General features: G+C 39.4%; 1 protein-coding gene across 5 annotated transcripts in view; it reads left to right on the top strand.

The window, feature by feature from the left end:
- Positions 1-16,644, top strand: part of CACNA1F (calcium voltage-gated channel subunit alpha1 F) — a 99,069-nt gene that overhangs the window by 6,177 nt on the left and 76,248 nt on the right. For all 5 annotated transcript variants that reach the window (XM_072431913.1, XM_072431911.1, XM_072431909.1 and 2 more), the window contains 7 exons: positions 1,928-2,204; positions 3,407-3,512; positions 6,825-6,964; positions 8,195-8,337; positions 10,307-10,459; positions 12,381-12,577; positions 16,420-16,523. In XM_072431913.1, coding sequence (XP_072288014.1) covers positions 1,928-2,204; positions 3,407-3,512; positions 6,825-6,964; positions 8,195-8,337; positions 10,307-10,459; positions 12,381-12,577; positions 16,420-16,523 — 1,120 coding nt within the window. The remainder of the gene's footprint in view (positions 1-1,927; positions 2,205-3,406; positions 3,513-6,824; positions 6,965-8,194; positions 8,338-10,306; positions 10,460-12,380; positions 12,578-16,419; positions 16,524-16,644) is intronic.

The raw sequence follows: 16,644 nt of genomic DNA, 5'->3' as shown, positions 1-16,644 counted from the left end.
TAATGGCGTGTGTGTGTGTGTGTAACCTATGATGCTGTTCTATATCTGTTTAAAATGGCCTATTTATGGTTTTATACAAAGTGATCCTATCTTTCTCTGTTTCACTTTTTTTCACTTCATTTTGGTAAAAATTATGTGCAAAAATTTTGTATGTACAGCGTTCGTTCATGCATCTTACAGTCTTTTGTCGTTGGAAAGGATCGTGAAAGACCATTTCCAAGGACAAAAGACTGTAAGATGCATGAAGAAGCGTTGTACATACAGCCCCGTTCTGCTCTGTTAAGAGGCGAGAACAAATTAGCAGCACCCCACTGCGCTCTCTGCCCCTTCACTTTCATTACAATTGTTTGTCGTCCATCCTCCGTGGATCCGCTAGGATGGTCATCTGGACGACAAACGACAAGCACTGTACACACACCACATTCTTTTACGATATCAGCCCAGATGCGATAGGTAAGTAGCCTTATTTATAGTTGAAGCCCTCCTTCCTCCTTGGTGAAGGACCACATAAAATGTAAAAATACCTGTAAGGAAAAAATTTAGATAACATACTGGCCTTTCCTCCTGCTTCTGTAGTGGCTTCACCATTTTGTGGACAAGATCCTGGTGAATGTCAAGTACACCAAATCATAACAGATAATGCAACTGTCAGCCCCAGGTCAATACTAGTATTCCCCAGACACCAATAACCCAATCTATCGCCGCAGTCTTCGCCTATAGCAGCCCCCGCTCAGCCTCAGGAGACTGCTTGCGTCTCCCAGCACTCAGTTGCCCCCAGGACTTAGTGCACAAGGAATGGTGTCTGGAGATAGGCCGGCAGCCAACCTGGCGCCCACAAATACAGAATACAGAGCCCACAAATGCAGAATTCAGAATGTCAGGAAATCCAAAAACAAGCCGAGGTCAAAAGCACAGGAAATCAGTCCATCCAGCAAAGTACAAAGGGAAAGGCACAAACAGAGTCAGGGGCCCTGATTTATCAAAGTTCTCCAAGGCTGGAGAAAATACACATTTGTCAGTGAAGCTGGGTGATCCAGCAAACCTGGGATGGATCTGGTCCAGGGTCGAAAACATTAGCTAACAAATAGATAATGACTTTTAGGAAATCCATTCCAGGTTTGCTGGATTACTCAGCTTCACTGATATAAGTGTATTCTCTCCAGCCTTGGAGAACTTTGATAAATCAGGGTCAGGGTCTCATGCAGAGGTCGGTCTGGGGAGAGTTCAACGGATAGTCAGGAACAGAGAATACTCAAAAATCAATCCAACACAGGTCATCCCAGGAGCCGCTATAACTGGCACATCTGACAGGGAGCAGAGAGCCAATAAAGCCCCAGCAGCCAATGACAGCATGGGATAAACAGGAACCACTCTGCTAATCAGCTGCACACAGCTCCAATTCCCTTCTGCTGTGCAGTCTCAGTGCAGAGGATGCCAAGGAAAAATCCCAGCTACAGGGATGCAGCAAACCTCAGGGCACTGATTCTGCAACCCCTGTGCTACCGCAAGCTAAACTGCCGGAGGGAATAGGATGTGCGCCTGATCCCTGATCCGTCTCAATGAATTTTCTAATTCAACAATTTTTCAACAAATACAGAAATGTTAGTTTTGTTCTTTCTTATAGGAAATGATTATTCAGACACAGTTAAAGACCTTAACTAACTACTGTTTCCTCCTACCTAGAGATAAGTGAAGCATATCTATTTGTTTCTCTACCTGTCACTATTTACTCCTTGAACACATACATGTTTAGAACCCCCCTGGGCTCATAGCTTTGCCTTTGTGTGGTAAAATTGTCTGCATGTATGACCACCCTTGCATATCTACAGTCATTTTAGGGGCACTAATTTAAAAGTTTCTATTACAGTTCAAGCACATTTTAATATGTATATAAACATTGTAACATTATTAAATAATTCTCATACAGGTCCCGCGCCACCATACTCCAGTGAAGAGGCAGAGCCCTTTATGGAAACAGCCGAGGCGGTCCTAACTTGTTGGAGATATTCCATGGATGGAGTGGTAATGAATGGGACTGATACAATGAATTCAACTGGTAGTTCCCAAGCTCACAAGAAACGCCAGCACTATAGCAAGCATAAAAACCAAGGAGGCAGTGGAGTGCACCGCAGCCCAAGGGCTCTTTTCTGTTTGTATCTCAACAATCCTATACGAAGGGCATGCATCAGCATTGTTGAATGGAAGTATCCTTTTATCCTGCAATATCATAATTCTTGACTCCTGCCTATCTAGGAGTTGTGTCCTTGCCCATTGGGTGCTTACCTTTGCATTCGTCTTACTATAAAATAAATTAGAAAATCAACAGTGAGAGCGGAAACCTTTTATATTGGCCAGGAGAGGAGTGCAAGATCTTACTTACAGAGTCCCTGAGAGATATAAGAAATTGCTTGGGATTTTACCTCTTCATTATCTTCCCAAATAAAATATTAGTTTACTTGGACTGAGCCAAATCTGCTGCACTTAAATTAGGTTAGGACGCAGAATCTGATGATGCTAGAACGTTAATAACAAATATCTTTCAGGTTTTTAGGGAAACAACTCAATAATTATTATATTCACAGCTCACAGTATATTAGCATGGTGGTCATTGGGAAGAATGTCACCCTTACAGATGGCCAAAAAGATCATTGGTGTCACCTAAACTGACCTGAGAGGCACAAACTGCCTCAAGGAACCCTTAGCAACTCCTGGAGGAACCTTAGGGTTCCACAGAACCCAGGTTGAGAGACACTGCTCTTAGTAATCCATGTATATGCATTCTCTTTTGAGTGGACCCTTCAATACCTTTACAAGCCTCTATGATTACATTCCTGACAATATACAGCAACAGTAACTCTTTTCAAGAACATTTCCAGGTACATTTTAACCATCAAAAATCAGCCCTTTAGTTCCAGACCAGTATCTTTGCTTAAGGACAAAATGTGCTGTTGGTTTGCAGCAAGAAGAATGATCATTTCCCCAGTCCCCCTTCCTCCAACCATTGCACATTTATGGCAAATCACTAGGTAAAATAATAAAGCGTTATTATTTTTTGTGAATGTGCCATCTCTGAGCCATAATAATCATTTCCCCTTTGTCCTGGAACTTCCTGTAATTAACCTTCTGGTCTCTATCTCTTTGTTCAGAGTGGTTGGTCTTTCCTTCTCTTGGTAGCTTCCCTCCTCCTCTAGTTTTCCCTCTCACAGCAATCTGCACAGGCTAGGTTTTATTAACTAAGTTTGCAAAGTTTGAAAAAGTGGATTTATATCTATATAATTGTTGTGAGATTTATTTCAATGACAGTTTATGTACCCAGATGTTTTATACCCAATGCCCACCGGAGCAGATGCAGGTACTTATTACTGTTGCACATTTCCACTTTTGTTTCCTTAATCCTTGAATTCAGACCATTTGATATCCTTATCCTCATGACCATTTTTGCTAACTGTGTGGCACTGGGTGTCTACATCCCATTTCCTGAGGATGACTCCAACACAGCCAACCACAACCTGGTAAGCAGGAGCTGCATGAGTTAAAGTATAGAGCACATATGTAGGAGTATTTCTTCTAATATTTGGAGTTTACTGACAAACCTTGTATTAATACAAACCTGGTGACATACCATAACTAAGGATGAATTCTCACCCTCATTTTCATCCTATTAATCTCCTAAGTATACCTATGACTCTCTGTAGGTCCACCCTACCAAGTGGTCAATGAATTCCAATCAAGTACAGTGCTGGATAGACAAGGTATACGCTGGGCATGCATGCATGCACAGCGCTCTAGTAGGTTCTGGGATGAGTAGTAGGCTGCAGGGTGGCACTTCTCGCATTTTTAAGGGGGATTCTTTTTAATCCTATAGCCACTGTGCAAGTGTATGGTTATAAAATGCAGCCACTTTGCAATGGGACTAAAATACTAGGTATTTACACTCCATTGCATAACAAATGTTCTATCCCTCACTTGATTATCAGAATGGTATTGCAGGTTTGGAATGTCCCTTTAAGAGGCTTTTACTGAAGCTGATTTAAGGATGTTCAAGTAGGTGAAACAAAAATGATTTGGGTAAGCCTACTTTGACTACAGACAGTAACAAAGGTGAAATGGTATTAAAGTGCAGTAATCACCAAATATAAGCAGCTAGCACTTATTTATATGGAGCGTAACTCCTTGCTTTACAACTACCCAACCCACTGTCAGTTTTTCATTTTTGGCCTTCAATAGTCATTTTTTCTGTAATTTTTAGGCCAGTCATATAATGCTACAAGGACCTGTTCCAGTTTGCAGGGGGGCAGTTCTCAATGATGCAAAAAGTAAAAGATATTATATTGTTACTGTGCTCTCTACACCGTGGTTTGTTGTGAACCATGGTGAGGATGGACCGTGGTACCTTGCATTCACAATGGGCATTACCACTGCCCAGGAGAACCTAATTAACAAATATATATTTTATTTAGCGTTGACCTTTGCAAATCTAGGACATATTTTACAATGACTTTATTTTATTGTCACTTTTTATATATTGAATAATGATCATTTGACTTTAATGGTGATTATAGTAGCTGCACATGGAAAGGGGTTCCTTTCACACAAGTAGACATCACGGCATGTGGAATTAGAACCCTTAGAGATGGCAATGTGAAGACAGCTGGAATTCCCTCCTTCCTGGTCTGATGTACATGCTAAGCTCCCAGTGGTTATGGCTAATTTTAGATTCTTCAAGCAGTAATGAGTTTTAATCCAGTACCGTGGGTTTTCCCTGGAGGAGGGGTGGGGATCCCCTTAGCATGAAGGAGGAGGTAGTGAGTGCGACAGGATTTTGCTGCAGGCCGCCAGGGAATAGGTTACATAAGACTTGTTGCATCTGTTATATTAATGTCCAATATCATTTATTGTCATTAAGGTTTTGTTTGGTCAGCATGCTCCACGCATTTTTGAAAACAGCTTTTCAACTTGCATTGCAGTATTATTGCTATTACTTGCAATAGTGCAATGTGGTGCTGCATCCCAAAGTACCTTGCAACTTACATGCATTACAGGACAGTGCAACACAACACAGGGCTCTGCATTAAAGTGCATGGCAGTATACTTCTTATGGGTCAATTTGTGTCAACTGAAAAAATTACAATATAAAATATACATAATATACAAAACAAAGGTGGCAGTTCCAATACAATAAAATATAAAAAAAACTGTGCAAGCTCAAAAAATAATGTAGAACAATAACAGTTAAACATCTGTCAATATATAAAACATCACAAAAACATTATTTATAAAGAAACATGCACATAAACAGAAAAAATGGGAGAGGGGATTAGGGGGGATCAGCAGGGGAAGTGAGTGAGCCAGGGGGGATCCCAAAACCAGCATTGCACTAAAAGTCAGTTTCAGTAGGGAAAAAAAGACCAAATCTAGGGGGAAAAGTGTGCAGCAGAGCCATGCAAGGGTGAATTACTTGTGGAGATCTGAGTAAAATAAGGGGGGTGACCAATACAATTTTTTAAAGAAGCAGAGGTGCTAATATGCTCCCAACAAGCTCATCGAGCCATAAATTTCCAGAGTTGTCATTATCAAAAGCCCAATTTCCTCCATTTTCATTATATCCTTAACCTTTGTGACCCAGAGGGCAAGAGTGGGGGGCATTGATTATTTCTAAAAGAGAGGGATGAGTTGGTTGGCAGCTGCCAATAGGTGATGTAGCTAGGTTTTTTTGTGGAAGGTTGGTGGGCCTGGGCTTAGGGATAGTAACCCTCTGGGGTTGGAATATAGGTTGTGGCATATAAGTCTGAGCAGGCCGAAAAAATGTCTTGCCAGTATGGTTGCAAAATCAGGCAGGCCCACCAAAAAATGTGGATAAGTCCCCTCCTCTGCACCACATCTCCAGCAAGTACTGGGGGTCGCAGGGAACATGCGGAGCAGGGTGACAGGATCTCTGTACCAGCGGGAGGAGTTTTATAGTTCTTTACTGCGTGTACCCACAAACTGATGGCTTGTGCGTCATTTTAAAGATGGTTAGCCAATTTGATTCTGCAATCTCAGAACCAAAATCTCTGTGCCAAGCCGTAACGTATTTAGGCATGGGTTTGTCATATTGTCCTATTAACAATTTGTAAGGAATAGATACCATGGGCCTGATTTATAAAAGCTCTCCAAAGCTGGAGGGAATACACTTTCAGAAGTGAGGCTGAGTGATCTGGAAAACATGGAATAGATTTTTAAAAATCATTTGCTGGACCAGATCCATTCCAGGTTTGCTGGATCACTTCACAGATGAAAGTGTATGCTCTCCAGCCTTGCAGAGCTTTCATAAATCAGGGCCTATGTGTCGAAGGGGTTTAGATTGGGTGCATAGGCTCTTAAATTTAGTTAGCGGTCTTGCAGGTATGTATTAATTTGCCATATTTATATAGGGCCAACAAAGTACATGGAGGCATTTAATAGATTCCTTGTTCCCCTTTAGAGACCATTTAGTTATGGTCCAGGAATCCTTGCCAAAGACATACCACGCAGCCATAAATGTAGTTCATGTAGACCTGAAGTGGCTACAGGAAATCAGGACCACTGAGATGCAACAAAATATTTTAAAAGTGTGAAAATAATTTTATTTAAAGATGTTTATGATACAGGTTGCTTTAAGATTAAATATCATTCATTTAGAGTTTGCATCTACTTTCTATAGGTTCTGTAATGTTCTTTTGTCTACCTTTGACCATATTGAATGGTAAAAAAAATATAAAGGCTTTTTGAAATTCAGGAAATATTGTTCTTTTATCCTGTATGTTCCCCTATGACTTGATTATACTGTGCTTGATGTGTCACAGGAACAAGTGGAATATATCTTCCTTATCATTTTCACTGTGGAAAGTTTCTTGAAAATCATTGCCTATGGACTGGTCCTGCACCCCAGTGCCTACATCAGAAATGGCTGGAACTTGCTGGATTTTGTCATTGTAGTTATTGGGTGAGTTCTGACATTCCTGTACACCAATATACCTCTCCAATGTGTAACACACTATTTCTGCTCAATATACCTCCTGGCTTCAGATTTATGATGAGAAATTGTTCTTTTTAATGTAGAAGTTATACTGCATTGCACTTGCAAAGAGTTCAAAGGGCAAAGCACCCAAATATAGAGGGTCTGTCCCTCTTTTCTTTTTAGATTCCATTCTTTTTGGTCTAATGTAAAGACCTCTACAACAAAAATCTAAAAGTTAACTACCATGAGTGGGATATTGCATTACATCTTTTTATCAAGCATCATGTAATTGTATCTGTCAACTTGTGTATTGAAAAAAAAACGCTTATGAGTTTAGTTTTTTTCACAATATTTTTTTTATGATCCATGTAATTGGTGGTGTGGCAGAATGTTTCCTTTTACTATATACTCTTTATACTGGAGGTAATTTATTAAAGCTCTCCAAAACTCAGGATGACAGACTATCATGGGTGAAAACTTGGGTAATCAGGCAAATCTGTCAGGCAAAGTCCATAGTCATGTCAATAGCTATCTCTCAAAGGAGCTCACAATCTAATGTCCCTACCAAAGTCATATGTCAATAATAAAGTCGAAGGACAATTTTCAAGGGAAGCCAATTAACCTAACAGCATGTTTTTGGAATGTGGGAGGAAACCCACGCACGGGTGGAACCTGCAAACTCCATGCAGATAGCACCCTGGCCAAGAATCGAACCTGTGACCTAGCGCTGAAAAGCCCAACGTGCTAACCCCTGAGCCCATATGATGAAAGTTTGCACTGTGTCTCAATATATGATGTCCGTATATGGTTGTGGAGATTTCCTTTCATATCCTGTACGATAGATAAAACAGGAAGGAAGAGAAAATTGTGGAGTTCCTAATGTATAGTCTTAGGAATTGGTGTCCCCAAGTTTTTCCTTTTCAGTTTTCTTGTTCAGTGACAATTAGATATTTTGGATTTCCTATTACTATTTTCCTGTAAAAACATCACAAGGACAAGTGTACAGCAGACAAATATAACATTTCAAGGGGTTTTAGAATTTATCTATCTTGTCCAAAACCTAAAAGGAAAAGATGTGGCTTTACATATACTTTACCTTTTGATAGATTCTCCCTTACATGGTTTAAGTGAATTGTAGCCGACAAAGTGGGAGAGACAACTAAAGGGCCATTGTTTTTACTAGCAATTTTAGTTATATTGTGTTTTGTTTTGCAGGCTCTTTAGTGTGATTCTGGAACAGTTTTCTCACAAGCAAGGAGACGCACATCACATGAGCGGGAAGCCTGGTGGCTTTGATGTGAAAGCGTTAAGGGCTTTTCGTGTATTGAGACCTCTGCGACTTGTATCCGGTGTCCCAAGTAAGAATCAATATATTCAATATCTTGTATAGGTGTCTTTAGAGTCTTCCTATGAAAGCTTTGCAAAGTTCATCATTCTTTATTGCCTATTCATATAGTTCGTGCAGTATCTCTGCCCTATTAAACAATACATGACAAGGGGACAGCATTAGAAGCCTTCCTCTGCCATGACCATACATTCACCCACCAATTAACCCCAACAAGTAAACACGTAACACATTTTTTTGGTGAAAATTGGCCACAGCAGCCCCCTTTTATTAACCATGTACTTAAACATATTAACAACCATATTTTGACTCCCCTTATGCCCATGTGCCTGCTTCCGCCTCTCCATTTAAACTTCTGACCCCTTACTTCAACTATTGAACTTTTCACCCCCTTGCATAGTCCCATCTTCAATGCTCCCCTTGTCATGAGGCCCTCCGCCTATAGGTGTCACTCCAGGCCTGCTTTTTCATACAACCATCTCTGTAGGCTTGTTCCCTCCATCACTGCTCTGCCAACTCATCTGTGCCTTTTCCCTTCAGCAATGTTTCAAATGACCCTTCTCTGTTCATAAACCACTGCCTTTTCCACCCATCTAGAGACCTTCCCCATTCTCCCACCAATTCCCTTACATCTTATCTGTAGGTCCTACTTTCTCTAATATTCCTTAATTTTTTAATATTTTTAAAATATTTCCCCTGAATCATACCTAACAGCACCTCACTGCATCATCTGAAATAAAACAAAACTTTTTTTTCTATATATAAACACCTTTTTTTAAACCCAATTAATCCTTATTCACTTACCTAATATTCTCATAACCTTTTACCATCTGTAGGCTATTCTATATTTCCCTACTAATGATTTCCTCACTCATAACCTCATCACACGCACGGTTACAAGACTTTTCAAGAGTTGCCCCGACTCTCTGGAATGGTCTTCTTTGTCCTATTCGGCTTACTCCTACTTTCTGCTCATTTAAAAGATAACTCAATACCCAAAGCTTCAAACTCACCTACCCATCTTCTTCTGTCTTTTAAAACCCTCACTACTTACCCACCATTCCATATCCCCTTCCTATTGTGTGCTACTTCCTCACCTCTTAGATTGTAAGCTCTTCTGGGCAGGGTCCTCTCCTCCTGTGACACTGTCTGTATCTGTCTGTCATTTGCAACCCCTATTTAATGTACAGCGCTGTGTAATATGTTGGTGCTATATAAATCATGTTTATTATTAATAATAATAATAATAATAATAATCTCCCCTGCCCATTCAACCCTTGTGTACACATATGACCCTTCAGCATCCCTCTCTTCCCTGTCTGTAGGCCATGATTTCATCAAAAAATAGGGCTTCGATAAAATCCAAGCACCTACCCTTTACCTGGTTTCAAATCAATGGGGGTCCTTATTTACAACAGTCTGCTCATCTGCTAAATGTCCTTGGCTTTGACTGGGACCTTTGGAAATTCAGGGCTTGAAACTCAAATCCTAAAGCTTAAATAGCCGTCAGCTAGTGCAAAAGTTCCAGGCAAATTATGGCAAGACACCGGGCCTGCGCGTAAAGAAACAAGTCATCCACATAGTTTTTATTAAAAAAATAAAGAAAAAAGTAATTTTTTTTCATAATAATACTTTCGGATGGGGGTTATAATTAGAGGACACAGCAACTTGATAATCTACTTAGAAATCTAAATCCTGGAGCCTAAGGGAGTGGAGTAGAATGTGGAATAAGGAAAATACAGTTGAATACTCCTTCTCAACCACAATAAACCTTTAAACTAAGGGGCAGGGGTAGCTTAACTTTTCCACATAACCCTAGGAACAAAGACAATTGTAAATAGAGAATCATACAACAGATTAATATAATATAATTAATATAATAAAAGACAAATATAAATGAACTATACAACCATGCATGGTTGAAAATAGAATTTCACTCTTCTACAAAATTAAATTATTTGCACTGTTCTTGTATCTTGCAGGTTTACACATTGTACTCAACTCTATAATGAAGGCTATGGTCCCTTTACTTCATATTGCTCTTCTCGTCTTGTTTGTCATCATTATCTATGCCATCATTGGACTGGAACTCTTTATTGGCCGAATGCACAAAACCTGTTTCTACATCGGGAGTGGTAAGAGTTTAGAAATATTAAAGAAAACCACGTCTCTAGATGTTTCTATGTTGGTTCCGCTTTTTAGTGTGAAGATAGTCAGGGATCAATAATAGGTCTTCCTATACGGGCTGGTTCCAATAATCTGGATTAGTACCATTACAATTATTTCCAACATGTTTTATTACAAACAGTTTTTATTTAGTGCCAACATATTACGCAGCACTGTACAAAGTCCATAGTCAAGTCACTTGCACCTTGCTTAAACACTTTTTACCTCCACCTTTATGTCTTTTAATAAAAATAATTTCTTACCCTACAGAGAGTTGAATTGGCATTCAAATTTCATGTATTTCAGCCTGGGACCTATTTAATGGATTCATGAATTCAACCAATTTCGATTGGTGTAGTCTTAAATCACTTTAGCTTGTTTCCGAATACAGCCTTCCGTCTTCTTGCATATTATAGCTCTCTCCTCTTTTGGAAGTTTCTTCCACTCATTTCCTCAATTCCCTACATAAACTTTTGCTGTGAGGATAGGAGTAAAGAAAAAAAACTACATTTGAGTGACAATCAATAGTATATACTATAGTCTACCTGGGCTGATGACATGGCATCATCCAAGATGGTGGTGCCAGCAAAAGTTTCAGGTCTTTTGGATGTCTGCAGATGGGAGATTTTAGAGGTAAATACCACAACAATATTTTAGTATATAAATATATAATAAATTATGGGAAGTTTTTATTTAATGAATTACCTTTGGATAAGGTCTCTAAGAATGGTACAATTGCTCTACTATTGCTCCTCGTGTAATTACCCATAGCAGTGCAGATGCAGGAACCCATTTAGACATATTACAATTCCAAGTCTCTGTTAAGATTAGAGTCTTCTCCGGAAACCATTCATTTGTTTTTCATTTTGTATAAGCTTTAGAACTGCTTGCGATCACCATATGTTTCTCCTGACAGCAGGTTGTCATAGTCCGCATGAGATCTTATTATTATACAGATTTTGTTTTCTTGGTTTTAGTTTGATGTTGCCAGGACTTCCTATAGGGATGACACAAACAATAGGCTAAAGTATTTTCAGCAAGTTGAAAAATCCCTCTTTTGCTTGCAGGAGGTTGAGCAGCCCTGAGCAGTATGAACTGACATAGGGAATTATTTATGGCGTGCTAAGTGTTGGAATGAGGAAAGCCGTATATTGTAACATTGATCCCTAGATGCAGTATACAATCATTCCGAGCAATAGCCATGTCATAAACATTCTAACCAGCCAAGCATGCTTGTTTGTATGTTGCACAGACAGACCAATTATCAACTCTATCATGGCGGAGCAGTAGTGATCAGACAGGAAAATCCATACTGGCTGTTCAGACATTCTAAGCAAATTAATCACCCTTAGAGGTGTCAATGATAAATTGGTTATGGACATCCAACAAGAACTGACGTGTGAAGGAAGTAGATGACTACCACAAAATGTAATTTGGTGGATACAGCTTACGAATAATGGCAATGCTGTTGCAATCGTTTGCCCGTATAGCCTGTAAAAAAGGGAGCGGGTAGAAAAACAACAGAACCTGTTTACTTTAAGACTCTTTGTAATTGAAAATCTGTATGCCAGCACAAAAGTGATGTGGTGATGAATTACTGCTTTTGGTCACCTTTGATTGAGCTATTGAGCTCTGTAATTTATCATGTATTTTCAAAATAGTAAAATTGATTCTAGAGTTCTGTCTGTTGTCTAAAAAGTTATATTTATTCTAGCACAAATGACGTTCAGTATAATATACAAGTATGTCCCCTTTAAAACCTATCTTACTTCGGCCTTCATACTTCATTATTATGTTTTTTTTTTATTTTTGATATTGTGGGGAAAGTTAAAATGCCTTATTTTATAATTTGCTAATTAAGTTTGTAATTTAATTGTCTAATATTTACAGACCTTGTTGCAGAGGAAGAGCCTGCGCCCTGTGCCTTTTCTGGCCATGGGAGGGAATGTCATATGAACAATACAGAATGTCGTGGAAAATGGGAAGGCCCTAACGGTGGCATCACCAACTTTGATAATTTCTTTTTTGCCATGTTGACTGTATTCCAGTGCATCACGATGGAGGGCTGGACAGATGTTCTCTACTGGGTGAGATTTATTATCAGAGCTTTGTGCGGCATGTTAATCCCAACACCGTTCTCATCCACTATTTCTCATTTCTATTTACCCTTACTCCTGTGTAATCATCGACCTTTGAAGTTGTAATTTGATTTCTATGGAAACTGTTAAAATGTGGATAGAAACAGACACAGGATGCCTGAGAAGGGGCCAGGGTTTACTCAAAAATCTAATGTTATCAGCCATTGTTTATCAGAGTCGGCTCAATAAAATATAGGCAAGGGGAGAATATGGAAAGCTTTTTATATCATATCTATGTGATAAAATCCTTAGAAAAATCTAATTTCACCTGTTGGTGTCAGTATGTATTCTTTTATCAATTTGTTTTAGTGTCCGCCAAAGTTGTTCTGTCACAATGGGTAGGTTATGTTTCTTTCTGGCATTCCTTCCTTTGTGATAAAGTAAGATTAAAAGAGTATTTAAAATAATTCTTAATCCATATATACAGGATGAAAAAACTACTGCCACCCAGCTAGCTTCAAGTGGGACAATCACTAAAAAATAAAAAAAAAAGACACTTACCTATACACTTAGACGGGTTCTAGTTCCCACACAATCCGTCTTTCTTATTCTGGCATGGGCTGGTTTGTCACACTTACCTCCTTCTTGCCAAAGCTCTCTCCTGCACATTCGGGCAGTTCTGATCCCTGTTTTTACAAGTTTTAGCAGCATCGCCTCTCAATAGCCAATTAGGCCTTTTAGGCCTAGGCTATTTAGCTGTCTGAGACACAGCACTAAGCGTTTGTGCAACATGTCTCCACTAGTGCTGAGCCCCCTAGCTCTAATGAGCATTTCCTCTACACCTATTGGTTGATTCAGTGTTGATTCCATGTCTAGCTACTGTGGTAACCCCTTGTCATCCAGTCTGTTGTTTTTTTGTCTGTTCCCTTGTGCGGTTCAGTGTTCCGCTGTGTCTTTGGTGACCCCCATGTCACCCATGTTTCTTGCGTTCCCCTGTGTCCTCAGTGACACCTGTGCCTCCTGTCGCTTCCTGTGTTTTTGGTGACTCCTATGTCACCGGAGGCTATTCTCTGGATTTCTGATTCTTGACCCCTGGCTTTGTTCCTGACTTCACTTGTTTGCTGCTTGCCTTGACCCCAGCCTTCCAGGACGGTCTTCTGCTTGCTGATTCAGTACAATGCATTGTTCTGCCCACTCTGGTGTGCCCAATGACCGCAACGTGGCAATAGCTTGCAGTGGAACATCCTCTAGAGACCCTGTAGAAAACCAGGCTGTTGCTTAGGCTCTGCACCTTGAACCTTCTTGGGGTTTACACCACCACAGAGCTACCTATAACACCCCCTATTGGTTCCTTATCTCTAAGCATGACATGGACACCGTTCACTGCCATCTTTTTCCTCATCTGCCTCTGGGTTCTTCTTCATCACTTCGACATCACTTGATCTCGCACTGTGCTGGCATGAGATCCTGTGACACGCCTTCTGGAAAATGTAAAAAATTTCCCTTTCCTATCAATTCTTTTATGTAAAGAAAAAAAATTATAATATGTCTGCTTTAACGCATATTGCAAGGCAAAATAGGAAAACACCTTATGCAGTACATCACTGCAATACATAACTTTTCCCCACGACTTCTCCCCTGATAACCCTACACCTGGAACTGGCGTGAGCACACTGATGCTGCAGCCTCAGACAAGTGGATCAAAGTAATTTGGTGCCTTTCATCTTGTGCCTATTCTTTACAGCCTCAATTGTGCTGCCAACATTGTCAGTGCAGCTCTTCAAGCTGATATAGATATCCATTCATGAGTGTGTCCTGTAGACCTATTTTAGCTTTTGAAGACCCTAGGGAGCCACTGGTGTATTTATCTCTATATCCTGATGAAGCAGAGCTTAAAACTCTGGGAAACGCATTGATTTGATGTGTGTGTGATCCCCTTTTTTTTGTTTCCTCCAATAAAGGAATATTCATTTGTCGTTGGATGATATTTAACTTTATCTAATCTGGGAGGGGATATTTAACTTTATCTACTCTGTTAGGGGTAGCACTGTGTGCAGAGGACACAAGACAGCTCTCAATTTTCATTAAGATCAACAATTATTTGTGCACTTAACAAACAGATATAACACAATATTTCAAATGGTATGCGCATTAAGGGACCACATTGGAGAATTAAACCACAAGTGCAATTTTGGGGCGACCAGAAGCATTGCCATAAAGTGCAAGAATGCACAGCAAATTTGCACACTATGGGCTCTATTTATAAAGCAAGGAATCAGACATTTCCTCAGGACCATTGATTCCCACCAGAGAATGTTTGAGTAAATGTCAGATTCCCTGTATATGCCATTCTCCAACCATGGAGACGGGGCTCTCAGTCCAGAAGTAGTCTTGAACACTCAGTTTACTGACTTTTTATGGATACAAGCTAGGTAGATATGTGCAGATGTAAGTCAAATTACTTCAAGTTGCTTTACTTTACCCTAGAAAATGAAACCCTAAATTCCTGACTTCATCTCCATGTCCACTATTGTCAAATACAATAGGGCACACCTAATTTTTTACCTTCTACAACAGCCTTTCTTAACTTTTTTGTAACATGGATGAACTCTTGAAATAACTTTCAGGTTTTCAGAGAACCCCTTCTATCATTACCATACCTTGGCTTATAGTACATTAATGTTGTGATCAGTGGGAAAAATGTTACATTGCTGGCCATTGGGAAGAATGTCACCCTTACAGATAGCCAAGAAATAGTCCATGCTCAAGGACCCCTAGCATCTTCTAGAGGAACCCTTCGGGTAGCACAGAACCCTGGTTGAGAAACGTTTACACAGTAAAGTTCCAATTATCCCATGGTGTCCCACTTATACTACCCCCCAGGCTTGAACTTTAAGACTGCCCCGTATGCAATATATTAAACCTAGAGAAAATATTACCTAACTCCCAGGAATGTTGTTTTTTATATTATATTGTTGAGTTGTTGTTTTTTTTTAATATGAAATGATTTAAAACATAAAAGATATCATCAAGTAGGATAAGATAACACATCATAAGATAAGTTTTTGCTGATTTTGGATTTACTGCTGCCACCAGCACATGTTTTCTTTTTTGCCTAAAATATAATTATATCAAATATATTTTTTAAGTTTTGATAGAGTTGGGAATATAACTGTTATTGAGAATGCAAAGAGAACATAAAATAAAGATAAATGGAGTTGGGTATAGATGAACTGTCTTTCTACAAATATGCAAAGGCAGAGAGTTGTATATGCAATGCAATATTTCTACAAAATCTGTTAGGCAGAGAGTTGTATATGCAATGGGCCTGATTTATTAAGGTTCTTTAAGGCTGGAAAGGATAAACTTTCATCTGTGAAGCTGTGTGATCTAGCAAACCTGCAACGTATCTGGTTCAGAATGAAAAACATTTGCTAACAAATAGCAAATGACTTTGAAGAAATCTATTCCAGGTTTGCTGAATTACCCAGCTTCACTGATGAAGGTTTATTAAACTTTATTAAACCGGCCAATGGACCTAATTAAACTAAAAGCAAACAATTTTTAAGAAAACCATTCCAGGTTTGCTGGATCACCCAGATGCTTCACTGATTGTCTATGTTCTCCAGTCTTGAAGAGCTTTAAAATTTCAGGCCCAATCTGTCTATCACAAGTATCCCAAGTTTTACTGGAACAGTAGGCCTTAATTCATGAGCTGAATTTGTTTGGGGGAGCTGGCCTATAACAGACTCCTGCAATATCTTTATTTTTTCTGGTATCGAAAATATGATTAGTGATGAATATTTTTATGGTTTTGTATTATTGACATCTAACCTTTCTGTACTTTTCAGATGCAAGATGCCATGGGCTATGAGCTTCCCTGGGTTTACTTTGTCAGCCTGGTTATTTTTGGATCATTCTTCGTCCTAAACCTTGTGTTGGGTGTCTTGAGCGGGTAAGTGAACTTATTCAGTGGCCTCACAAGTACAAGAAAAAGGAATTTATTCAACCATATTTAAAACCTGATATTGATATAACTCACAGAAACCAAGTAGATGTTTGTTATATGTGGTTTG

The sequence above is a fragment of the Pyxicephalus adspersus genome, chromosome Z, assembly GCF_032062135.1.
Source record: "Pyxicephalus adspersus chromosome Z, UCB_Pads_2.0, whole genome shotgun sequence".
Taxonomy (NCBI): domain Eukaryota; kingdom Metazoa; phylum Chordata; class Amphibia; order Anura; family Pyxicephalidae; genus Pyxicephalus; species Pyxicephalus adspersus.
This window is presented reverse-complemented; position numbering and strand designations above follow the sequence as displayed.